The sequence below is a fragment of the Syngnathoides biaculeatus genome, chromosome 6 (assembly GCF_019802595.1).
Source record: "Syngnathoides biaculeatus isolate LvHL_M chromosome 6, ASM1980259v1, whole genome shotgun sequence".
NCBI lineage: Eukaryota > Metazoa > Chordata > Actinopteri > Syngnathiformes > Syngnathidae > Syngnathoides > Syngnathoides biaculeatus.
Genome location: NC_084645.1, coordinates 1,577,962 through 1,605,526, shown reverse-complemented (window position 1 = coordinate 1,605,526; position 27,565 = coordinate 1,577,962). Strand labels below are relative to the sequence as shown.

Below are 27,565 nucleotides of genomic sequence, written 5' to 3'. Positions count from 1 at the left end.
CCCTTCTCAAGGGTTTTAGCAGGCTCGCTTATCTTCCAAGGACAAGATAAATGTGTGAACAGGCCTTGCTTCTGTTTCAGTTTAACGGTGCGCTTGTCTTTCCATCTTCTTCAGAGATGGGGACAAGTGCGAAGTGTCTCCCTCTTTGCAAAGATGTCAATAAAATGAAAAAAAAACCCCAAGATTGTTTCCTGATTTAATTGGAGAATAAATGATAGGTTACAGTTTCAACACATTCCCACAGGGTAGGAGAGCGGAGAAAACAGACGTTTTAGAATTTTGAAACCTAATTTTTTAAAATATTTGGCAATATTTTCCAATAATCCTTCGAATTTGCAACTGTTCTGAATGACACTCAGTCCTCTCTCTGTGGTGTGTCAAATTTGCAAGACAATTATTGTCACCTCACAGCGACCTGAAGTTGAAGCCATAAATAATAATTGTATTGCGCATTGTAAAAAGATGATGTCAAAAGACAATGACAAAACAAACTTGGAGGTTGGGGAATATACTTCCTATATTCTATTATTCTTTGGTTCTTTTAATGAGTCGATAAAAGAAAATAATCCGGCTTTGAATGTATCCCAAATGTTGCATTTAGTCATCACGGACCTTTTCTGGAAACAGGATCTTAGGTTGAGTTCAACCAGCTCCTCCACTGTAGACTGCGAAGTCAAAGCCACGTGTTGCCATGTCAGCATCCAATGCGAGGCATGCAGTATCGACAAACAGAAATTCACACCAATTGAGTCTTTAGTTACAGTCAGTTTCTTTTCTTTATAGTTTAGTTTCTTTCTTTAGACCTGCCTTTGTAGAGTTTGCATGTTCTCCCCGTGCCTGCGTGGGTTTCCTCCGGGCACTCTAGTTTCCTCCTACATCCCAAAAACATGCAACATTATTTGGACACTCTAAATCGCCCCTAGGTGTGATTCTGATTGCGGCTGTTTGTCTCCACGTGCCCTGCGATTGGCTGGCAGCCATTTTAAGGTGTACCCCGCCTCCTGCCTGTTGACAGCTGGGATAGGCTCCACCACTTCTCCCGACCTATTTGAGGATAAGCGACTAAGAAAATGGATGGATAGATGCATGGAATCTGGGATGAAGCGAAGAATCAAAATCCGAGCACCCAAGTGTGAAATACTTGTTTCCTAGAAAAAAAATTCACTTCAACATTCTTACCTTATGCCTCATGTCAAGTAGTTGCGTAGCATTCGTGCTCATGTGTCTGGATCACAGCAAGTCCAAGTCATGGGCCTCGTGGAACCAGTCTAACAGCTCTGCTGATTTCAAGGTTCTGTGGTCTTGGGCTGTCAACAATTCACACCCTTGGGAGGATTGTGAAGCATCCCCATGCATGAGACGGGACAGAGGTGACTTTCTGCTTGGGTCGGCATGAATGAGGCCACTGGCGCTGTCAGGTAGGACCGAACACAACCCGGCGAATGGTTATATACAAATCACAATAGTCCAACAGGAGGCCCCGTAGCTCAGTGGTTAGAGCACTGGTTTGGCAAACCATGGGTTGTGGGTTCGTATCCCGCTGAGGCCTCCACTCCCTGAGAAGGGTTGCGTCAGGAAGGGCATCTGGCGTTCATCTGGGATGATACGCTGTGGCAACCCCAAAAGGGACAAGCCGAAAGGAAAACAACAACACTGGTCAAACAAAGTGAAGGCATTCATACCTCATGATGCTGAATTTCTCCTCCAAGCCAGACTGGGGGACACAATTCCTCGTACCATTCCATTCTAGTGATTAATCTACCAGAACAAAGAAATAAACATAGCGGATCATACCTGGGCTTTAAAGTGAGATCCCGTGTCCCACATACTGAAGTCCAAGAATGTCTGGTTGTCACTTTACAGGGGAAAAGTTCAAATGCTAAGCTCATCATCAGGGATAAGTCTGCTCACAAAGCTAACATTTTGAAGCAAGTGAATATTCTTGGTTTGGGTGGCTCATATCTTCCCGTGTTGCAGTACATGACTAATATGATTAGTACGCACAGGTTTCAAATATTTTCGGTAAGAAAAAAAAAGAAAATATAACAATTTACATCTTCTACAGTACCCTACTTTGGAAACAATGCCCGGTTTGCTGCATTCTTTGAATGGATGCACATCCTTGGTAATCACTCGACACAAAAGAGCATTGTGTGAGTGTATCCTTGTTTGGTCGAGACACATAATTAGACATTGGTGGCTTTTTATTGCAATAAGTCTTCCCTCAACATTTTGCAAACCTCTCAGACAGTAAAACTTACCCCTCACACACACAAAATGATGTACTTCCATCCATTTCCTGAGCTGCTTATCCTCACGAGGGTTGCGGGAGTGCTGGACCATATCCCAGCTGTCATCAGGCAGGATATCCATTAATTGGAGACTCTAAATTGCCCCTAGGTGTGATTGTGAGTGCAACTGTTTTCTGTCACCGTTTGTCTTGCGATTGGCTGGCAACCACTTCAGGGTGTAACCCGCTTCCTTCCCGATGATAGCAGGATTGGCTCCAGCACTCCCGTGACCCTTGTGAGGATAAGCATCTCAGAAAATGGGTGGATGGATGAAAACATTTTTATTGACCAAGAAAGAAATTATACAATGGAGTACTTTGAATGTCTATTAAAAAAATACAATAACCTTTATTGGGAAATTTGCACACTTTATTTTGATATTGTATGTCATTCGCGTCCCGGAAGCCGGAAGTAGTCACCCAGATGCAAGCATTGTTACATGAGCATTCAGAAAGGACTGATAGCTAAGAGTTTAAAACTCATCAAAAGAAGCATTTGGATGTTTTTTCGTATGCTTTCTTGAGAAGGAATTCGCTATTGCGCATTTAAAAAGGTACGGTATTTAAGTGTGTGATGCGCTACCCTGTGGTTTGGTCACGTTTGACGCTGCGCCGCACTAATGGAAAATACATTTAGCTGCAGCTAACGTTAGCTGCGAGGAGTTTTGCGTTTCGACGTTCTTATGTCGATGTGTTAGACATGAACCACTTGTTTCATTTCTGTTGAGTTCCTCCCTTTACATTCTCTTGCAGCACCGGTCTACCTTTTATTATTTTTTGCGCAATTAAAAAGACAAAACGTTACACGGGATTTTTTTTTGACAGACATGGCTGCGGATTGGCTGGGTTGTTTAGTGTCAATCAACTGTGGCTCGACACTGGGAGTCTATCAAGGAGAGGTATCATCAGTGGACCAGTCCTGTCAAACCATTTCGCTCAGACAACCTTTCCACAACGGAGTCAAGTGCCCGGTTTCAGAGGTCACATTCAGGTAAAACTTGTGACGACTGTTTTTGTGTCGGTGGTTCGATTGAAAGGACCACTAATGTCAGAGATTTTCAAATGTTACCACCCGGGGACCCGTATTTACCATGCGACAAAGTCGTGACCCATTTTTATATAAGTTAAGAATAATAAAGGCATTTTTTTTCAAGTGTGAAAACACAATTAGTGCAGCAGACACCAACATCATTGTGGTTCAGTACCAGCTGTTGCATTTAATTTTTTTTTTTTTCACCTTTCCAATTGTTACTTTTTCTTTCTTTTTGGGGGGTGCGGTCGGGAAAGTTCATTCTTGTGGGAAATGCTGATTGGCACTATAACCCTCCCCATTCAACAGTTTTTTTTCTAGAATCAACGGATTCATAATGTCCATTGATTAGTCATAGTTTCACCATTCGTGCCTTATCCGTGCGGTGGTGGGAATCCCCTGTATATTACATATTTATACAGCATTTCCAATGCGTTTGACATACTGCCAAATTAATGTTGCTAGTCATGATGTCTGCTTGCCAGAGGTTGAGCCGTTTCTAAACTAGTGGCTTAACAAACTCTTGACTCAAGCGTAAAGGCAGTTACACTTCTTGTCACTTACCTAATATTTTCAATAGGGAACATGAGTTGAATGGATTATTTTAAAAGAATCCCTTATTTATTCGTTATTTTTTTCAAGGCTAATGCTTATTGTTGGTTTATTCCCACTTATTCAAGAGTGTATGGTGGATTTAAATGTGTATATTTTTTTGAATGCAGTTATAATGGGTGTCTATTTTCTGCAGACTTTGCTAATTATGGTCCAGCCCAGTCCTTAGCACCGTGAATTGCGTGTACATTTCCTTTTTTTAAAAGCTTATCGTGATCCATGCAAAATGGGTGCGCTTCCCACTTTTGGGTCCTGACCCTCCAGTTGAAAATCATGAGTCTTGATGGACGATATTTCACTAACATGTTCTCTTTATGTATTTTTTGCTCAAGAAAATAAAACCAGCAATTATTGTCAATAATATCAATCCTTTTTGGAGCAATCGGTAAATCAATTCATCGCCATAAATGATACACTCCCAAAGGAATGTAGTATACTATAAAGTATTAGTAGTTGCTCATAATTTATAGATTGTTGTTGTTGCTATTTCATTCTTAAGTCTATAACTCTGGGTAACGTGGTAATGCTTACAGTGTTAGTTAAGTTTAAACTAAAAATGTTAACTTTTTGTTGCAGTGCCATTGACATAAAGGACCTCAAGATCTTGGAAATCAGAAATGCTCAAAATAACTCTGCAGCGTTGACTAATACAAGCAGTGTCCCGGTTGCAGTACCAAAAGGTGATCTTCGGACAGTAGAGATGGTCAATTCTCTGCAACACTGCTCCAAAAGCTATGGAGACCGCCATCTGGATGTCCCGAAGGGCTTCAGGCGAAGACACAACTCCTGTAATTGTAGACTAATGTATATTCAAAATTCTACTACTTTTTGTTGACATTCTGAACATAAGATCTTCTGAATATGCTCGCTTGTTGCAGGGTCATCAAGCAGTCGAGGCGGAAACCAAGCCACGCCCAAAAAGAATGGGCTGAAAAATGGGAGCAGCCAGATGAAGCAAAGGGACGATGAGTGCTTCGGCGATGGCATGGACGACGGCTTGGACACAGACTTCGATTTTGAAGGGAACTTGGCGCTTTTCGACAAAGCGGCCGTTTTTTCAGAGATTGACACATCGGAGCGTCGTAATGGGGCAAGGTCACGAGGTACCCCTCACGACCAGACTCCCTCGCGGTACCGCCACGACGAGAACATTATTGAGGGCAAACCCATAGTCTACAGACAGATAACAGTACCACAGCCTGGAGCCAAAGAATATTGCACTGGTATGTTTTTCAGAATACAATAGTATGAAAGAAGGTATAATGTGGACACCAATTCATTAAATTCTTGCTTTTTTTCCCAACATACAGACTCTGGACTGGTTGTACCCAGTATCGCATATGAACTGCACAAGCGTCTGCTGTCAGTTGCAGAGCGATATGGCCTCACGCTGGAGCGGCGACTTGAGATGACCGGCGTGTGTGCTAGTCAGATGGCGCTCACACTGCTTGGTGGGCCAAACAGGTCGGCGTAAGCCCGTCGATGTAGCATGAATGTAAAGCCAAAGTATAGGAAGGCTGGGCACTTGTGTTGTTGAGTGGTCTTACGTTTATATGCAATATTGACCAACAACTGTTAAAGACACATTCAATTGAATTCAGAAATTTGTTTCCAAGTACATTATGCATGTTTGAGGATAATAGCTATAATGTGCAAAGACTAGGAACGACGGAGTACTGAATTAGATGTGAATTAGAATGAATACTGAATTAGTGTGAGTCACCCTGGCCCACTAATCTCTAAATTCTTACAGTAATCATTTGTATATATGTGTATATACATACAGTCACTCACATTTGATGAGCACGACCACACTTGCGCGCCTTTGTGTTTGCAAATCTGCACAGTCGAGCACGAAAAATCAGGCATAAAATTTGTTACGAGTAGAAAAAATAGATATTGAAAGACGTCGGTTATTTTGTGTAGTCTTGACATTAATTTTCACGTTTATTTCATAAACCTTGTTAACTTAACAAGCATGCTCCTAAACAATCACTATTCACCAGGAATCAGGAAATGCAAGTTAACCAAACTGAGAATGTACGGAAGTTAGGGCGAAAGCGCATGTTCAGAGCTGCTTCACGTAACGTGAACGTATTCACGTCGAAAGTCATCAACATCATGAGCCATGTCAGAAGAAATTCAGTTACACCAGGGGTGCTCATTGCGTTGATCACGATGCAGTTGGATGGTGTGATGGAGTGCCACCCCCCCCTCCCAAAAAAAAGACGTTAAACTATCATCCACCTCGTCACTTCATTCAGTTGTAGCCAATACGTCGAGCGTACACATAAAGGCGCGTTCTAGCAAGCCGGCCTCCTATTCACGGCAGTCCCACAATGCATGCCCCCCCCCCCCCCCCCCCCCCACCTCACCACCAACAATACATCACGATTGCCGGCAGGAATGTTTGTTCCAATGAATCGCTAGCTTGTTGCCACGAATGCCGATTATGTTGAACTAAACTTTCAGCATTTTCAAAACATTGCGGGTAAAGACTGTTGGTGTTTATTCCTTGACAGGCCAATGCATTTAAGTTTTATTCAGATAGTTTGTGAGATCAAGAATTTTTATCGATGCAAAACTTTAAATACCGTTTTATATCATGTTCTATTAATATCAGTTGAAATTGGAAATTATCATTTCTGAGTTTGAAGTTTTTCTTCGCTAATTTAGTTATGTATTTTATGTTTAATTTCCAATTGTGCTATATTAATCCAGTAAATTATTTTAAGGTCTTGAGTTTCCATCCCTAATCACACCTGCAACTTTATCTGCTAGCACGACCGACCGCACCCGTACATTTTTCAAATGTGAGTGACTGTACACACACACACACACACACATATATGTATTCCCACCGCCCCCTTAAAAAAAAATAAAAATCAAGGGTGCATATGATATATGGGAGAAGCAAAATAACCACAATTAGTGGGGCTTAAGCAATGCAAAGCAACCTTGATTTTAACTATTTTATAGCGACTAAACAGGGAGTAGCGTTGTAAGCTTGGTTTTAATTTGTGCTCTCTCAGGTTCACGCCAAAGAATCTTCACCAGCGTCCCACAGTTGCGCTGCTGTGTGGTCCGCACGTGCAGGGGGCTCAGGGCATCAGCTGCGGTCGTCACCTGGCCAATCACGAAGTTGAGGTCGTCCTGTTCCTTCCGAACTTTGTCAAGATGCTCGACTCCGTCACCAGCGAGCTCACTCTCTTTAATAAGACTGACGGCAAGCTAGTATTAAACATCAAAGGTGAGGATATTTTTTTGTACTTGGGTAATGCTTTATTTATACTTCATTGGAAATACTTAGTGTATAGCAATAATGCTGACTGGTGGAATTAACCGTGTTCACATGTTGTGTCGCGGTTCGTCGTTCAGGACCATGCTAGGTTATGACCATATATGGGCTTTGACAGTTTACTTCCTGCAATGTCCTTGTATGTGGGAAATGAGAGCCACATTTGCCAAAGCCCTTTTCGACCGTTTATTGAAAGCTGGGAGAATGTGAAAACATAAATGGCATGACAACATCCTTGCAGGATCTGCTGTTGGCCACAGCTCACACCCAGACACTCAAATGCTGATTTGTTGATGTCACATTCCATGTAGACCGACACTCCTATACTATATGTGCAGGATTTAGTTACATTTTATCCTTGGATTTTTGTGATTGAAATGTGCTTTGTTAAGAGTTTGGAAAGGGTATTATCAATATTCAGGGTTTTCACTTTTTGCGGGAAGATATCCCCCCCCCAGGATAAACTGGGTTACACTGTTGCCAAAGGTTATTTCAGATGCTATGAATATGTTGTTGTCTGATTGCACAGACCTGCCAGACACCCCTGTGGATCTGATCATCAACTGCCTCGACTGCCATGAGAACACATTCCTGATGGATCAGCCCTGGTACCGAGCAGCTGCAGACTGGGCTAACCAGAACCGGGCGCCGGTGCTCAGTTTAGATCCTCCCGTTAGTGGACAGGGACTGGCAGTGGAAGCCAAGTGGTCCCTCTCCCTTTGCCTCCCCCTACCCCTAGCAGAGGGGGCTGGCAGGGTTTACCTGTGCGACATAGGTATTCCCCGCCAGGTGTTTCAGGAAGTGGGCATCAAGTACCTTTCTCCGTTTGGGTGCAAATTTGTCATCCCGCTGCACTCAGCATAATGAGACAGACCACTCGTTGAAGCTTTAACCCATCCTGGACATTACGTGAGCTTCAAATGTTGTTGCGTAGTTATCCATAAAGTTACTGACTTTTCAACATGATTGAATGTGACCCCACACTGATTCTGGAGGACCGTTGCTTAGTTGCATTCATTGTTCAAGACTACATTCTTGGTTAAGTTGGAGCGCCAACCACTTGGAATTTGAGGTTATTATAAGAGGCTGCGCTAATTGTGTAGATACAGGTTGTATCTATGTAATATGTGAATGAAGAGCTTATTTGAAAATCTTTGGTCTAATGTTAAGTTTTGTTGGACAATCTTTGACTTGAACATAGTTACAAAATGCCATCCAAAGCTTTCGAGTGATTTAACAATATTTCTTATATCTTATTCTACAGAAATAACTGAAGAAACTGATTTAATAGTGTAATCATCTCTACGTGAACATTTGTTTTCCATGCTGAGTTGGACTGTGACGCATGGTGCTTCAGTAGAATGATACAGCGTGTCTTTTTTTGTTTGGATTATCTAGGGGACAGGTTAAAATTGTCATTTTTCAATTCCAATTAATAGATTTCCTACAATTATTTGGTAGGCTTTCACCCAATAGATTTACCAGATGTGAAATAAATACAAATATAAAACAAAATACGTTAAACGCAGGCCTGTCCTTTTCGCGATAACTAAAATATACAAATAGTGTGTTGCAAATTTGAAGAACAAAAAAAAGATGAGTTGCATTCATGGATGGATGATAGATAAATGAAAGATACAACCCATTTTGAAGATGTTTGTTTGGGATTTGGGGTATTGCTTCCTGTGTTACGACTTGTCAATCGGAAGCCAGGAATGAGCATATGCTGTGAAATTGAATTCAGGTTTGAAGAGGACACCTCACTGGTTTCTGTTTAGACCGAGGCCTTGGCAGGGGATAGGGAAAAAGGCTCATTCTCTCATGGGACCATATTTGTTTGTGTGTGACTCAATTTGTTAAAATACAATGGTGCATATTCTTCCATGTGCCTCTTCTCTCTACCGTCCACTTCTGTCATTTCCACACCTTCTCTACGTGATTTATGCACACCGGGTGGATTAACCCGATGTGTCGGCATTCCCTCTCATATCGAAGAGATTGCATGCTCTCTTCTTCAAACGAATGAAGAGGGTTTCCTCAGTTGCACTCCAGAGGAGTCTAAGTCTCGCGAGTCTAAGGCTAATTGCACTTTCAGTTAACTGCTCCGGTGTTCCGGCGGCCCCTCGGCACGGTGGCTGACTCGTGCTGATAGGGGCGGTAGGCACCAGACCCACATATGCTCATGGACTGCACATTGAGGGGGAAAAAAATGAACCTAAATGATATTGGCAAATGCCATAACAAAATGTGATACATTCAAGGGGTCTGTCTGAATATGGAAGTAAATATGTGCCACCAAATTTGAATTTTAAATGCCACAGAAAACAGGTTTTGAATTTGCAATGTAAAGTGATCACATTTTCAATAGTTGCTACAATTCGCTGTCTAAAATTCCCCGCCTGTGCCACCAGCCAGGATTACTTCAGGTCAGAACCCAACAGCCAGCCAATCCAGTTACGCTTTCTTACGTGACGTACCTGACTAAGAAAGCGGAATTGCAATTGGCTGGGTGTTCAGTTGAAGCCTGGTGGAACAGACGGAAAATTTCAGACAGTGGATTGTAGCAGCTGTTGAAAATGTGATCACTTTAGATTTCAAATTCAAATCTTGGTGGCCCAAATTTACTTCCATATCTGAATACTTTCCATCCCCACCGTATATTAATTGTCGGTTACACAAAACTGCACCTTTTTTTTTCACCTGCGCGGATCATTTCCACATTGCGGCTGGTGCCTTGGATTTTTTTTTTTTTTTTTTATACAAACGCCCCCCAAAAAATTTGCTGTCATTTGAATGGCGTGATGGTGAGTTAGGTTTTGAATCATTTGTTTTCATTTGATCTATTTTACTGTCTGTCGTGAAATGCAATTAGGACTCCCCCCTGTTTGGCGCTACTGGAGTTACTCGGCTAAGCTAATCAACAGCTTGCTCATTTTTTTTTTCTTTTCGATTGCTTGGCTGTCTCCAAGCTGCTTCAGTCATGAGAACACTATTGTTATGAAATCACTTTTGTTAGCTTTGGACAGAATACAACAGCAGTCCAAAGTGAAAAATGTTACGGAATACAAAAACATGCTCGTTCAAAGTCGCCTACTAGCTGAGCGGTGCATGTCTCACTGCTGATGACTGACTTGAAATCCGCTACCGGTGTTCATGTCACATTTAAATTTTGCAAATGTTTATGCCATTCATGCGTCTCAGGAAAATTCCACGATGTATGAATTCCTTGAAGTCACAGATTTCACTGAGTCACCCCTTTTGTGTCGGTATGCATGTTTGCCGTTAAGCACAGTGGGCGTGTCAGACGTCATTCCAACAGAAATGGTGCACCTTAATTAGTAGTGGTGTGTAAAAAAAAAAAAAAAAAAACTGACTTGTGCACCAACAGGAGAATATGAGCCATTCTTCACATACTTCAGTTGTTTCCTTTATAGAATTTTTTGTTCATTTTAATTAAGGATACCCAGGAGGTATAGGAAGCACTTGATTCATATTGTATTTCTTTCAAAATTATCTGCATTTTCCAGCATTCCAGAGGTCCAGCATGTTGCTACAAATACTGTATGTATTGACCACCATGATGGATTGTGAACCTTTGCGAGTGACTCGTCTTTGATTTGCCAGCGTAGCCGTGAATTTCACACAAACAAACAGTATTCTGCTTTTGCATTTGTTTTTCACTTGGACTATCACTTTTTTTTTTTTGGTCTATAAGAGATTGCGTTTCAACAAAGTGTCATCCGTGTACTTTTTTTGTCCATGTTTTCTAAAGTGTCTTACACCTGCATACTGAAAGAATTAAAGATGTCAACTTTTTTTTTTCTAAACTTTGTGCAACTTTCTTTACCAACGTGCAGAATTCTAATCAAGCACTCACTTATATGTAACATTTGGCCTGCTGCACAGCTATAAACAGTCATCATTCATATGCCAATTATATATATATTATCAATTATTAATTAATTTGTGAGGTGTACAAGATCAGTATTTTTTGCTTCTGAACATGACTTTAAAAAATGATGCTGCTGTTGTTTATTTAATGTGTTACAGTAAAGTGCAGATATCTACAAAGTAGTTTGACCAGCCAAACAAGTTTTGCTGTGACTAACCAGTCCGAGAATGGAGAAATGCTGATGTTAATGTGCTAGCCGCTCTGTTAGGTAAATATTAAATTTGATTGGTTGACTACACAGAATAGTAAAGAAATAAAGTAATTGACATCCATCAGTCTGGAAGTGTTACAAAAAGCATTTCTTTAAAGGTCAAGTGTCCTACCTATAAACATTCTAAAATAGATATTGAAATGAAAAATACATATAACATTATTCACTTCAATGTCTACACGAAAAAATAATTATGAGCGGAGAGCATGTCATCCATGTGCAAAGTTGCGGAAGTCTCATTCGACATCCAAGTGGTCGCCATATTGGCTGTATTTACTGTCCGTGACACACGCTGTGGCCCCTACTTTGGGACACGCCCCCTCTGACACGGTAGCTCTTTTTGAGGAAGAGAAAGTCTCACAATCGAGTCAAGTGTCCGGGGCAATATTATCCTATCGTTTTGAGTAATATTTAGATTATATCCAGATCTCTTCTAACTAACAACAGACTCCCCGACAGTATGACAGTATGTGGCGTACTCAGCCGCCAGCGATCACAACACCGTAAAACGGCGCAGCTCGGCACCGTGATAAGCCACCTCGGCGCCGAAGATGCGCCACCGCTGCCGAAGCCGTGACCGGCGGACGCGGCGCCGATGCTGGCGAAGTCTGCCGCATCGTGCCTCGCGGACGAGCACGGCTTCGGCCAGGCTGGCTCATACATACTACCGTGGCGGCGACAGACTCCAAGAGCACCCTTCGCGGGTGACACGGAAGCCGTCCGATGCACACATCCACACATTTAGCACCTCTGTCATACGTACGCGGATCTTTTATTATGAGAGAAGGATTACGAGATCCGCCCCAAACTATTATTTTTTTTAGTGGCTGTATACACACCTACCTGTCATTTGGAACCCACAAAGCTCTCGTCCATTGCACCCGTGCAATCCATTTTTCACGACGAACTGGGTCTCTTGCAAATTTATCAAGGGTAAATCCATCCTCCCGAGTGTTCAAGCAATGTAACGAGCTGGCATTTTGGCTTACACGAAGGAACAACGAGCTACCTTCCCGGAGGTAAAACTAATAGAAACAAATGAGTCCACTTGAGGACAGTCCTGCCATGCACGTCACTTCCTGCTTTTTCTCGAAAACAAATCCCTCGAGAGGATTTTCATGGCGGGAGTTACAAAAAGCTGTATACATCAAAAACAGGTTAGGTGGTGAAAAAAAACGCATGGCTCCACGTCGGCTTCCGTTTTTCATTAATAACATACTAAAAATCGTGCATTTCATGACAGTGGCACTTTAAACATTAAGGTGTAGAAACAATGTAAAAATCTAAGAATTTGAGAAGGGTGCCAATACTAGGTCAGTGCTTCTGATGGTGTTTCGAGCAGCATGTGTCACTGATGCTCATCACTGGTATTTTATCCCCGATAAAAAAAAATCCTGGCACGGTGGGAGGCTGGTTTGCACATCTCCGTCACAGTCTTGAAGAACTGGGTTCCCTGTGCGGAGTTTGCATGTTTGCCCTGTGGCTGGCCTGGGTTTGTTGTACGCTGGCCTGGAAATGCAAACCCATGTAACAAATTTTGAAACACTTGAACATTTCAGAAAACAAAAATAATCCAATTTCTCAAACCATAAAAAGATTAAGAGCCAGGAGGAAACAAGTTTCTTAAGATTTTTTTTTTCTTAAAGATTTTTGTTAGCCTTGACACGGAGTCCCCTCACCTGAGATGCATTGCCCAATCCAATATGGCGACCACTTTGACGTGCTGCAGCCACGCCATATGCAACGCCTGGATGTAAGCGCATGCGTACTGCGAAATGAAGGCGCGATAAGAATTTGAAGGGCTTGGATGAATGGGCGTGTGATGCCAACCAAGTATTTAATCTAACCAAACAAGTATTTTACGAGTGACAGTGTTGTTGACTTTTCTGCTCCATCTTTTCTCTCATTTTACTTTCACTTAATCGTTAGTCTGTACGATTTGTACGCTCCGCACCCCTAGCGCGTGGACCTTCGTGGACACCTGGCTATGGCAAGTCCCTGTCAGGATTTGGATACAGTAAATTTTGGGCATTGACTTTTCGTAAAGCTTGTTTTTTTTGTGGGTGTGAGTATCTGTCGTCACCCGGATGAAAACGAGTTGTGGGGAGTAGATACATCATCTGATACTACCCGAAGTCTTTTAATCCACCCTCCGTCAGGTACAGTGGCTATTTATTTTACAATATACAGTTTTGTTCCTGTCCGTTTGTAGACTACTTTATTTTTTAGGCCTTGAGTCCTGCCCTGCTTCCTGTACTTTTACCATTTTTTTGTGCACTTACAAGAATGATATTGACAATGAGAAAGTCACGTCTTTTGATAACAACCAGTGGACATCACGTCGCAGCTAAGCCTCAATAGCAATGCCCATGTACAATACAGTCTTCGAAGTGGACCGTGACATTCCCATCATTACAAAATGTTGTTCCAAATGCCAATCTAATAGAATATAGGCGGAAATATCTCAGAACTAACTATAGAAACAGCCAGGTTCTAATTAATAAGGAAATAACTGCATGAAACATCAGGTCAGAGAAAGAGGAGTTATATATATATATATATCAATTTAGCCGCTTATCCTCACGAGGGTCGCGGGAGTGCTGGACGCTATTCCAGCTGTCAACGGATAGGAGTCAGGGGACACCCGGAACTGGTTGCCAGCCAACCGCAGGGCACCTGGAGACAGACAACAGTTGCACTCACAATCACACGTTGGGGCAATTTTGTTTTAAATACTTACTTCCGTCCTGAGTCTAGCTTCCACAACTCTTTCCCATAACTTCATTGTGTGGCTCATCAACTTTATTTGTCTATAATTCCCACAACTCTGCACATCACTCCTCTTCTTAAAAATGGGAACCAGCACAGTTTTCCTCCATTCTTCGGGCATCTTCTCGCCCGCTTGTATTTTGTTGAATAAGTTGGTCAAAAACTCCACAGCCACCTCTCCAAATTGCTTCCATGCCTCCACCGGTATGCCATCAGGACCAACTGCTTTTCCAATTTTATTCCTTTGTAGTGCCTTTCTGACTTCCCGCTTACTAATCATTGCCACTTCCTGGTCTTTCACACTTCCCTCCTTTACTCTTCCTTCTCTCCCATTTTCTTCATTCATCAACTTCTTGAAGTATACTTTCCATCTATTCAGCACACTCCTGGCACCAGTCAACACATTTCCATCGCTATCCTTAATCACCTTTACCTGGTGCACATTCCTCCCATCTCGATCCCTCTGTCTGGCGAAGTTGTAGAGCTCCTTTTCTTCTTCTTTCGTGTGTAACCTGGTGTACATGTCCTCATGTTTTATTGAAAGGATTGGTGCTGGTCGGCGCTCAGGAGACAAAGACGACACTCAACAAAAGACCAACGTTCCCAAATGCTATTTAGCCTCAATAACTGGCATATTTATTTCGACCAAATGCAAGTTCTCAAAACACAGTTGACATTGCGTGAAATCATCATATGAGCCCCTTACCTATGCCGAGAAGGTGGAGAGCCAAACACCCAGGCAGAGCTCCGCTTGTCAACCAGGTGGGCGTCCGTACGCAACCTGCAGCAGACTCTACCTGTTTGTACTCTGCATCTCTCTGCTATACTTTTCAGTTGCGTGCGAGAGGAAGGGCGGGTGGCCTACCCGTCCGCCCTGGCACCCCAACGTTTGTTTCCTGATTTACTATTGACACTTAAGAGTGTCCTTCAGGCTCTGAAAAACATCTTACGCAGCCATAACTGTCAAGACATGCCACAACAATGTTCGTCTTTGGTGTGCATGTGAACAAGATAGTGAAAGGGTCCAGACGTCTTGACCAAAAAAGAAGTTAGTGAAAAACAACTTATGTAACCATGGTTGCACAATACATTCGGGTATTCAACGGTTATGGGAAGCATCACTAATTAACACTCCTCTCACCTCATATGCCTCTCGTTTAGCCTTCACCACCTCTACCTTTGCCCTACGTCACGTCTCAATGCATTCCTTTCGCCTCTCCTCAGTCCATCCAGTGTCCCACTTCTTCAATAACTTCTTTGCTTGTATGATTTCCTGTACTTTTTGGTTCCGAGTCTTCCTCCCCACCACCAGGGTCATCCTACACACCACCATCCTACGCTGTCGAGCTGCAGTTTCCCCTACCACTACTTTTGTCTGTAACCTCCTTCAGATTATATCATCTGAACAAAACGTAATCCACCCGTGTGCTGCTACCTCTATTTTGCCTCTTCTGGGGAAAAAAAAAAGGGTTCACAGCAGCCATTTCCATCCTTTCTGAAAAGGCTACCACCATATGTCCGTCAAAGTTCCTTTCCTGGATACCCATCACATCTTCATCAGCCCTATCATACCCTTCACCACCATGTCCATTATAATCTGCACCAATCACAACTCTCTCTCTCTGAGATGCTCAGAACTACTTCATCTAGTTCCTTCCAGAATTTCTCTTTTAACTCTGGGTCACATCCTAGCTGTGTGGCGTAGCTGCTAAGCACATTGTACATAACACCCTCAATTAAAATTTTAGTCTCATCACTCGATCTGATACTCTTTTCACCTCCAAGACATTCTTAGCCAGCTCTTCCTTTAAAATAACCCCTACTCCTTTTCCCTTCACATTTACACCAGGGTAAAATAATTAAAACCCTGCCCCTACAAATCTAGCTCTTACTACCTTTCCACCTGCTCTCTTGGATGCACAATATATCAACCTTTCTTCTAATCATCATGTCAAGCAACTCCTGAGCTTTTCCTGTCAATGTCCCAACATTCAAAGCCCCCACACTCAATACCGTGCGCCAAAACTCCGTGCTTTCCCCTTGTCTTTCTGCCCAAGAACCTGCTTCCCACCTCCCACTGCACTTGAATTTCCACCGGTGCCCTCCAGATTAAGGGTGCCAGGGGCAGATATTATTAACCTGGGCCACGACCGACGTGGTGTGGAATTCTTTATATGAAGTACATAAGGTGAAATTTTAGCCCTTCTAAATAAGGTTTACAAACCACAAAAACTGTGTCAAATATTTCCATGCCATTTGGTTTTAAAGAGGAACCTTGGCAAGTGATATTGTTGCCACTTGCATTGAAAAGCTTCTTTTGATGGGGGTTGGGAAATTATTGCAGGAATGCAGAGATACTCGTGGACAATAGTTAATAATTAGATTCATTTTATGTGTTTTCCACCAAGTGACCAGATGTTCCTTTGTTTATGGAAGATGTTAATAATTACTTTTTAAATTGTGCTTCAATGGCATATTTGAGTGGTTAGAAAGCACTACTTCCTCATCTTTTTTTTTTTTTTTAGCTTATTTTTTGGGCTACAGTTTGATGTTTCCCGTGTCTCCATCTCCATCCTCTCTGATGTTCCTCCTGTAGTGACGTGAGACTCCACTGATGAAATCCATCATGAATCTGAAATTCAAGCAAGATGATAAATCAAGCAGTATTTATTATTGTAGTATGGACTAGTAGCAGGATGGCGCTGATTGTGTTTGGAGTGGCATAAACAGCAAAATGTCATCTATTAAGCTTAAGATAAACAATACAACATATTTATCTAGTAAATTGTGGTCTTTATAATTTATATTTTAATTTAGTTTGAACCTCAGAACAATGTGGTGTTTTCACGTTTTTTGTGCCCAGCGTATCATTTTCATAAAGGTCCTGCCTTACAAGAACAAGGCAAAAGAGGAAGTAGCATGACTTCATTCTTAGTACCTCACTTTAATGCCTCTTTTGTATCCCTGTCATGGAATTACTGTATTGTCACAACTGTACATTCCAGAGTTGCTATCTTGATTCCTTCCTGTCTGCAATGTCAACCCTGCCCAGCTAGAGGAGCTGGAATTGTGCTTTTGGGTGCATCACGATCTGTGATATTTTTTCTTTCATTTACTTTACTGTTCTATTGTTCTACTGTTCCATTGTTTCTTCAGGTGTGCGCACCAGTTAAAATGTGCGCAGGAGGAAGACGTCATCTGTGAGGGGATTTCGACTGTCTCAGCATGGCAAAGGTGAAAAACACAAGAGCACAGTGCACCCATTCAGTATATCGTTAGCATAATTGCCCGAGGCATTCATAAGGTAGTGTCACAGCATTAATAATAATAATAATGAAAAAAATACCAATGTTCTTGACAGTTCTTGTTTGTTGAATTTGACTTGGGCAAGCAACCATTGCATTGCATCAATGAAACTATAGACAAAAATCGAACTACCGTATTTTCCACACCATCAATGAATGGCCTATTTCAAAACTTTTTTCATCTATGAGGTGCACCACATTATGAGGCGCATACAATAGATGCTACAGTAGAGGCTGGGGTTACGTTATGCATCCATTAGATAGAGCTGCACTTAAGGCTCAATACAGATACATATAAAAGACGCACCGGATTATAAGGCGCACCGTCGGCTTTTGAAAAATTTCGAGGCTTTTAAGTGCGCCTTATAGTGCGGAAAATACGGTACGTTTTGATTCGTATGATTTCCCCCTAGACTCCGTGGCCCAAAGGCACAGAGTGTGTGGCCAAATTCAGCTTTAAAGGCTCGTCGGAGCACCACCTCCCCTTTCAAGAAGGAGATGTGTTGACTGTCATTGCGGCCACAGAGGTGAAAAGGCTCGTGCGTGTTGTTTATGCTCGGAGGACAAGGTGCTCATTGCTAATTGACACATGATCTTGCAGAATCCACAGTGGTACATTGCTAAAAATGCACAAGGGCATAAAGGGAGCGTTCCCACGAGCCACATTCAGAAGTGTGTCGAATCTTTGGGAAATCGCAGCAAGCTGAATCTTATGCCGTGAGTCCCCCAAATGTATAGCTTCGTTTCTGCTTTCTTCCTATCGAATGTATACTGTATCGAATACATATACTGTAGATGTAGAGCAATGTTACCTTTTGTGTTTGTCACCGCAGATGGTTTCATGGCAAAATAACGCGGCTCCAGGCCGAGAGGTTGCTCTCCCCACCAAAGATGGGCTTTTTCTTGGTGAGAGAAAGCACCAACCATCCCGGCGACTACACGCTGTGCCTGAGCACGGACGACATTGTGGAACACTACCACATTAGACACGAGCACGGCAAGCTCAGCATCGATGATGAAACCTACTTTGACAACCTCATCCAGCTGGTTGAGGTAAAACCCGAAAGGACCCTTTTATTGTGGAACTGTCTTCTTGATGGTCATCAAAATCAGCTTTCATCCAAGGAATTTGTCTCTATCGGCCCACTATCAGAATATGTGTTGGCTTTTACATTGCAGTCGCTGACGGTGTAGTGGTACACACACCTAACTTTGGTTACTGGCGGTGTGGGATCAATTCCCGCTCAGTGATGGTGTCGATATGTGCCCTGCCACTGACTGGTGACCAGTGAGGGTGCCATCTGCCTTTCGCCCGATGTTAGCTGGGATAGGCTCAGGCGCTCCTGCAACCCCTTTGATAAGATTTACAATTCTGTGCAATGTAAATAAGGGAATCGGAATGTTTATTTATTTACTGCACTGTACAACATTATCATCATAAGAATTGTGTTGTGGACACATAATGCCAGTGGACTTCTTACACTAGAAACAAATCTCTGATCTTCCATTAAAATCTGTGACCTTGATCTTACACACAGTGAGAATTAAACCCATGGTTGTAAAAAGATTGTAATTACAGTAGTATCTTTTTATCCATCCACCCATTTTCTTTCCCGCTTATCCCCGCGACCCTCGTGGGGAGTGCTGGAGCCTATCCCAGCTGTCAACGGGCAGGAGGCCAATCGCATGGCACATAGAGACAAACAACCACACTCACAATCACACCTAGGGGCAATTTAGAGTGTCCAATTCATGTTGCATGTTTAGTTTTTATTTTATTACTTCACTGCAACGTTTCTGCAAATTTCATCCTTCTCCACTGAAAACTACAATCATAAAACAAAAGATACACAGTGCATTGGTAATGTTGCCCTGACAGTGTCAATTGAAGCGCTGCATTATTACCTCTCAGACATGAAGTCGGGCAGATGTACTACGACTACTACCACTCCACCATCAGTGGCTAATGGGTGGACAAACAAACCCAAATCTGGAACCACACTATTTTGTCACGCGAGATGAATTTCCATTGAACCCGGAATCATTGTGTATTCTGTCTTCGTGATTTCCCAAAGCACTATAAAAGCATCCCTGATGGTCTGTGCACTCGTCTAAGCACGCCAAAGTTGGAGCAAAAGACTGTAGCGGTCCAAGATGAGTTTTTGAGAGGTGAGGCTAACTCAAGTGACTCGCAGAAGTATGTACAGTAGTTGTGGAAAACCTTTGTGGTATATGTACCGACAGGTGGCTGGGTGAAGAACAGAAAGGACTTTGTGTTACAGAAGACCATTGGAAGGGGAGAGTTTGGAGGTGAGTAGCTATCTGGATCGTTTTTATTTAGTTCACGTAAATGATAAAAACATAACACAAACACCTCCAGCACTTTTTTTTTTTTTTTTTAATGATTCACATGATGGTTGATTTTCCTGGCCCAGTTTATTGAGCGTTGTCACATTTGCAGAAGTCATGTTGGCTGAGTACAAAGGGAACAAAGTAGCCGTGAAGCGCCTTAAAAATCATGCTACGGCGCAAGCCTTCATTGCAGAGACCTCTTTCATGATGTAAGTCACCCCAAAAAAAATGAAATGCTGACAACCAAACAAGTCCACTTTCTATCATTTTCCTTGTTTTTAATAATATCAACCAATTCAAACTCAAAAAACATGCTGCATGACTCGTTATAAATGATCGAACACTTCTCGATATATCCAGCAATACATCTATTTTCTTAAGCGGTCGGGTTTTTTTTTCCGTGAGTCCGTAGTTATACTACCGTCACTCTTACACCGTGTTATGATCTTGCTGTTGTGTTATTGAATAACGTAGACGTGAGTCCAGCTGTACTTTTTTAAGTAGGTGATATTTATTTTGCCGCCCCGCCAACCTCTCTGGTCACTTCCTTATTGTCCTGTCTCGACGTACCTCGCTGATCCCGACACGATAACAATTACACCACACTTGCTATATAGGAGAAGTACTATCGCTCAATCTAATAATAACGAGACAATACTTGCTCTCCAGTTTCACATGTGGGTTCTTTCTTTATTCCTCACTCCAGCACAAGTGTCTCAATCACCTCCGGTTACAGTGTTCGTTTGTCAAATGACTTTCAAGATAAAAGATCAAATGACAACCGTAGCCAAAACATTACAGTAAACACTTATTGCTTCCTAGGCATTATATGGAGACAGGATCTTGCCGTCCAAAATGGCGTCGTAAACAAAAAGCACGTGGTCGGCGTGACATCAATGAAAAGTATCTATGGACCACTTTGTGCTTACGAGGGCTAACCTCCAAATGTTGGCGAGAACACGGCTGACGCTTGTCTGTGGAACAGATGCAAGTTCATGCTGTGCAAAAGTGTGCAAGTCGAACCGAGCATAGATATGTTCAGGGGATAGGGTCCAGCACCCCCCGGGATGCTATTGAGGATAAGCAGCATGGAAAATTGATGGCTGGCTGGCTATAATTTTTCTGATTTCACTCTCCCGCTCAAAGAAACTGAAAAAGAGAAATGACGAGGAATTGGCTTTCTAACCATGGAATTTTCATCCCTGATTATTGGTAGACTTAAAGTCTGTCATTAAGTATTTGTGAATATAAATCAGGGAACTCCAAAGTCACCAGTGCTTTATTCTCTTTTCTCAAAGGAAATTGAGTCATACGAACTTGGTGAAGCTGCTTGGCGTGATTGCAGAGGAGGATGGCAGTTTGTACATTGTTACGGAGTACATGATAAAAGTGTGTGACGCTCACATCCATCGTCAGCAACATTAATGCCTGCCTTATATATCTGTGTGTGTGTTTTTTTTCAGGGTACTTTGGTGGACTACCTACGGTCCAGGGGGCGGACAGTACTCACTAGTGTTGATCTTAATAACTTTGCAGTGTATGTACATCGTATATTTGCTCTTGTCAAACACTAATCACTATTACAGTTCAAATGTATTTAGGCCGAATTATGAGAAAATCCAAAAAAAGAGCTGCGTCAAACATTCTGCTTTGGCAAATATAATAAGGCTAAAGTTGGAGAAGTAGCCATTCAACAATATTTGACTGCAGTTATCATTTGCAACGGTGGACAACTAAAGTGCCTCATACTGAGAGACATTTCGAATATTTTGGCCTTTCATGAAATGAAGGATGATATTTTATCTCTGCCTATTAGTGGTACCTTTGTGATTTGGGCAAAAGTATTGATCTGCTTTCGGGATTCTTGTTAAATCAATGATAATATAAAAAATATTGAAGAGGAACAGTGGTTTGCATGAACAGTGTATCCAATAGGTCATGTAATATGTACCCTATTTTGACAATGTGATGTTAAATCCTCTCTCATTTAATAGTATTTTGAGGATGTTTTTATCAACAATTGTGAATTTTCAGGGGCGCTGCCATTTTCGCGAGTCACGTGACCTACATGCGCAGATGTGATGTGTACCGTGCCGCAACAAGGGCTCCATTACATGGGACACCATTATGCCCAGTGCTGATTTCTCAGATTTATACTCATCTGATGAAGAAATAGCAGTATGGGTTGATTGGGAAGACGGAGGAATACTTCCATACAGATTTGAACCTGTGGCTGTAATTAATGTTGAATATTCGAATGGCCTAGCTAACGGCCTCTGCCGCCTGGAAGCTTAGCTTGCGGCTAGCTGCCAGAGCTCGCTCATCCGTCTCCGAGTCATTCCTGTCCAAAGAACCATCCGCGGCTGGGCCTTTGTTTACGCACTTATGTCCCGTGCGTAGGCCTCCCTGTAGTCAGACTCCGCATCATTCCACCTGAAGAACCATCCGAATATTCAACATTTACAGCCACAAGTTCAAATCTGTATGGAAGTATTCCTCCATCTTCCCAATCAACCGATACTGCTATTTTTTTTCATCAGATGAGTATAAATCCGAGAAATCAGCACTGGGCATAATGGTGTCCCATGTAATCGAGCCTTTGTTGCGGCACGGTACACGTCACATCTGAGCACGTACGTCATGTGACTCGCGAAAATGGCAGTGCCCCTGAAAATTCGTAACTGTCGATAAAAATCATCTCAAAACACTATTAAATGAGAGAGGATTTAACATTACATTGTCAAAATAGGGTACATATTACGTGACCTATTGGATACACTTTTCATACAAAGCACTGGATTTCCCCTTTAAATATATTTATAAATTCAACTTTATTGTTGTTAAACATGACAAATAATAGTGGGGGGGGGGCTTAGATTCTCGTCTAATGTTTATCACCAAGGGGCCTGTGAAGCCCTTTGACAAACTTATGATTAAGTGCTATACAAATAAACTTGTGACTTCACAAGTACAAGGCAATAAAATCCAATTCACATATTAAAAATGCAAAAAGCCTTCAAGAAATAAAGACGTATATACAGCATGCAATGCATGAGTTATGTACATGACAATTTAAAAATTATCATATTTTACTAATCAGTCAGTGCTATATATATATATACATATATATATATATATATATATATATATATATATATATATATATATATATATATTGCGGTCCACATCCAAGCAGTAGAACTTGGAGGCTATTCTGACATCCTCCAAAGAAATTCAAGCCGGAACTCAAAATCCTCACAACCTCAACGGATGTCACAATTGTGCAGCTGCCATCGAATAAGTGGAAAATGTAATTTGACCTGTTAAAATTTAAATTACGTAATCTTCCATTTTTAGTAAATATTGCCTCTTAGTGCTTCAAATTCAACTTCCTTTTTTCATCCCTTTAAAACCTATAAAATGTATTGAAACTGTCTTACATAATAAAGTTATTATGTATGACATAATAAAAATAAATAAATAAATAGTAACAATAATAAATAAATACATAAAAGTAAAAAGTCCATTTAAAGCTTTTCAAAAATGTGCATAATCATTTGGAATGCAGTCTATGGCATATAATGTACGGTGCAAATTGTATTGTTGAAGGCGAAAAGTCAGTCACCAAAACCCTCCCGAAAATATTCCATCTAGTGTAGTTGGATTCTTTTTGTATAATCTCAAACTGAAGCGTTGTCGTTCTCTTCTTGTGCAGAGATGTCTGTGAGGCCATGGTCTATTTGGAGTCCAATAACTTGGTCCACCGAGACCTCGCAGCCCGTAATGTTCTGTTATCAGAGGAACTCATCGCCAAAGTCAGCGACTTTGGCTTGGCCAGGGAGGTGTCTTCGCTCGAGGATGCTAACAAGCTTCCTGTGAAGTGGACGTCACCGGAGGCCCTCAAAGAAAAGGTGGGCTCTTATTAAGTGAGAAAGAAGTGGAGTGGGGGGGGGGGGGTTCTCTCTCTCTCTCTCTCGCTCCCTATCTCATTAAATTCTGAAAATCATCTGCAGCAGTATTTTATTTCATTTTTTTGTCTCTCCCTCAAAAGAAATTCTCCACCAAATCAGATGTTTGGAGTTTTGGTGTTTTGCTCTGGGAGATTTACTCATTTGGACGAATGCCATACCCGAAAGTTGTAAGTATACAGAATATGACGAGAGACCTGTTGAAGTAGAACTGAAGTCGAGGCAACTATGTGGAAAATGGGGCTCCCAATTGATTTTTTTTTTTCTTCATCCAATTAATTACATTTGGATTTTGATTAAACGATACAATGGAGCAGCTGGAAAGCGTTGGCCTCACAGTTCTGAGGACCCAGGTTCAATCCCGGCCCACCTATATGGAGTTTGCATCTTCTCCCCGTGCCTGCGTGGGTTTTCTTTGGGCACTCTGGTTTCCTTCCACATCCCAAAAACATGCAACATTAATCAGACACTGTAAATCGCCCCTACGTGTGATTGTGAGTGTGGCTGTTTGTCTCAATGTGCCCTGCGATTGGCTGGCAACTAATGCAGGGTGTTCCCAGCCTCCTCCTGCCCGTTGACAGCTGGGATAGGCTCCAGCACTCCTCGCGACCCTCGTGAGGATAAGCGGCAGAAAGAAAATGGATGCATGAATGGTTGATATGATTGGTTTTGATGAAAAAAAAAAACATTCAATACAGCGCCATATGCAGATGACCAATGTTTTATCGAAAGTCCCATTGTGGTTATTTTGAATTTGCCGCCTAAATAATAATAATAAAATAACCTTAAATACTATTTTATTTGCACATGTCAAAAATGTGTTTCTCTGTCAACCCTGTAGCAACTAAAAGACGTGGGGCCTCTTGTGGAGAAAGGATACCGGATGCCGATTCCCGATGGGTGTCCGGAAGCTCTCTACGACATCATGAACCACTGCTGGCAAATGGACCCTCATTCTCGACCCACTTTTAAACTGTTGAAAGAGTGGCTCTTATATAGCGAAGACTTGCGCCGCACACTCCTCTGAAAAAGAAAAAACCTCCACTGACTATCATGTGACATTTTATTGTTGACAATGTTTCTATGAATGAAATGAATGAATATTGCTTAAGCTCAATGAGCCATGTTGAATACGTGATTTTAGAAATAGTGTTTGTCCAACACTTCTCCCCCTGCATTCTGTCTGGATTTGAGTCTTTCTGGCCAAGGCAGTGTAAGTTCACCCCCTGAGACTCGAGCACGAGCCGAAGATGATGCGAAGCAATGCGCTCATCTGCATGCACCAAATAGGCGATGAATAAGTAACCCGATGGTTGTGCATCATTGATTCCCGGATACTGAAGAGCATCAACGCATTTAAGGATGAATATGCATCCCTTCAACGTGTTTTAGGCATCATCATTGTGTTTTGGAGAAACATTTTGATTTGTAAGAGTTTGCAACAGCAGTTTCAGCCATTGTGGGCAAGAATGTGGTCTGAATGTGGAGCTTTTAACCATTTACTTGAACTGTTCTTTTTTTCTGGGGTGTGACGACTGTGACGGGCAGTATAAAAACAAGAATTGGATGCACAAGTTAAAAATTATTTTAGATCTCATCGCTGTAATGAACCCATAGTAGAAAGTGTACATAATGGCTTAACTATACAGTACAAAAACCCACACGAATTTTTACTCAAGTCCTTTATGACGTGTTTTTGTAACTTTTTAGCACCGCACTCTGATTCTAGTTTGACTATTATTAATTTTTTTTTTTTACCACTGTTCTCACGAAAACCAGGTTTTTAAGCTTGGACCACATGTTCAATAGGGTTGAAGTCAGGGATTTTGATTGTTCTGTTAGAAGTCCCTGTCAGTTAATTGGAATAACGTTTGTAATGGTTGGTTTGTCATAAGTAAGTGTGTTCCCCTTGGTACCTTTTCCCTGATCTTTTTCCTTTCTAGGTTTTGGCCTTGTCGTGCACTATTTATTGATATTATTACATTAAATGTATGTACATACTTATTTGGGAGGAAGCCACGGGAAAGACCGAGGACATGTCATAGAAACTATTCTGGCTGACCTGGGAAGAGCTGGACGAAGTTGCTGGGTGGAGGGTAGTACTCTGTCAAGGCTGCCGCAACCCTTGAACATGGAAGTAGATGGATGGATTATGATTTTTTTGTTGTACTTGATTATTTCTGTGTGCAGACTGTAGAAAATCCTAAATAACTTTACTCTTGTGCACCCAATTTTTTTGTGTGTTTTTTCAAACAAGCTGAAAGTCTTAAATTATGTAAGTTCCCCCTTTGGGAAAAGACAATTTGAAGCCTGAAGGAATATGAAATTCATGACTATTATGAATCTAGGTAGAATCAATGTGAAGGTGTATTGCCATTACATTTTTTTGTAATCTTACTTTTGTAAAATGAACAGAATCCAAGGTGTGTACACTTTTAAGTCAACACACAGTATTGTTTTTGTTACATTTAATAAAGTATAAAAACAGTATCTTCACTTGTTATGTGAATACTTATCCATCCATCCATTTTCTTCACTTCATCATTAGAGTGCTGGAGCCAATCGCAGCTGTCACTAGCCAGGAGGCAGGGTACAACCTGAACTGGTTGCTGGCCAATCGCAGGGCACATGGAGACAAACAGCTACACTCATAATCACACCTTGGGGCAATTTAGAGTGTCCAATTAATGTTGCATGTTTTTGGAATGTGGGAGGAAACCGGAGTGTCCGGTGGAAACCCTGGCAGGCATGGAGAGAACATGCAAACTCCACACAGGCGGGGCCAGGACTGAACCCGGGACCTCAGAACTGTGAGGCCAACGGTTTACCAGCTGCCCCACCATGCCACCATGAATACTTATAGTGGCATTATTTCCAGTTCATAATACTTAATACACTGAGAATTACCAGAGCCAATAGGAAGTTTCATACCGCTACGAGCGGATGCTAGTGATGATGATGGCAGTTGGTTTGAGCGTACTGAATCGCTCGAATCAGTCACATACAGATTTGTACAGATACAGATTTATTCGCTTTTTTTCCATAAAATATATTAATTCATTAATGATCCATCCCTGAGGTTCACCTTCAGTCAACATATTCACCGAAGCACGAAATACATTGTTGTTGTTTGTATTGGGATTGTGAGTGCGACTGTTGTCTGTCTCCACGTGCCCTGCGATTGGCTGGCAACCAGTTCATGGTGTACCCAGCCTCCTGCCCAATGACAGCTGGGATTGGCTCCAGCACTCCAATGACCCTCGTGAGGATAAGTGGTCGAGAAAACGGTCGGATAGATGGATGGATAGTCAAATTAGTGCTAAGGCTTGCATAAAAGCAATTGCCATTTTCCAGAAGGTAGGATGTCATCGTGAAAGATCCCAAGGCTGTATGTTTGTATCTCAATATTTCAATGGGGCTTGACAAATTAATAATAAAGTTGTATGCAGGTACATCTCAATAAATTCTAATTGTGTGAAACGATAAGATTTAGTGAAAAACACAGAGATGCACTTTTAATTTGTGCCTGTACGGCAGGCAGCAACTTTCCTGTGTTGCGGCAGAATTACTGCGCATGCTTGAATCTCTCATCTGGAGGGGGTGTGTAGATTTTTTTTTTCACCAACTAAATCATACACAAGTATGCTGTCACCCACGGTGTACCGTGCCAGCTTTTTCTCTCCAATGCTTTCCTCACATTATTTTAGTTTCGTCTGGCAGCTGCAGTTCATGTGCACGTGTTGAGGTTGCGCCTCCTTTGTCAGGTTTTGTGGACTTT

General features: G+C 41.9%; 2 protein-coding genes across 2 annotated transcripts; both read left to right on the top strand.

Moving 5' to 3' along the window:
* The first annotated feature begins 2,703 nt into the window (after positions 1 to 2,703).
* Positions 2,704 to 11,046, top strand: edc3 (enhancer of mRNA decapping 3 homolog (S. cerevisiae)). The gene is made up of 7 exons (XM_061823322.1): positions 2,704 to 2,844; positions 3,116 to 3,281; positions 4,509 to 4,720; positions 4,811 to 5,155; positions 5,243 to 5,396; positions 6,965 to 7,182; positions 7,760 to 11,046. Exons 2-7 carry the CDS (start codon positions 3,118 to 3,120, stop codon positions 8,092 to 8,094), a joined length of 1,428 nt encoding a protein of 475 aa, XP_061679306.1. The 5' UTR covers positions 2,704 to 2,844; positions 3,116 to 3,117; the 3' UTR covers positions 8,095 to 11,046.
* Positions 11,047 to 13,169: 2,123 nt separating this feature from the next.
* Positions 13,170 to 26,277, top strand: LOC133501913 (tyrosine-protein kinase CSK-like). The gene is made up of 13 exons (XM_061822080.1): positions 13,170 to 13,552; positions 17,319 to 17,396; positions 17,881 to 17,994; positions 18,069 to 18,184; positions 18,301 to 18,520; positions 19,543 to 19,636; positions 19,712 to 19,777; positions 19,929 to 20,028; positions 21,118 to 21,208; positions 21,283 to 21,356; positions 23,535 to 23,730; positions 23,871 to 23,957; positions 24,629 to 26,277. Exons 2-13 carry the CDS (start codon positions 17,388 to 17,390, stop codon positions 24,812 to 24,814), a joined length of 1,353 nt encoding a protein of 450 aa, XP_061678064.1. The 5' UTR covers positions 13,170 to 13,552; positions 17,319 to 17,387; the 3' UTR covers positions 24,815 to 26,277.
* The last annotated feature ends 1,288 nt before the right edge of the window (positions 26,278 to 27,565 follow it).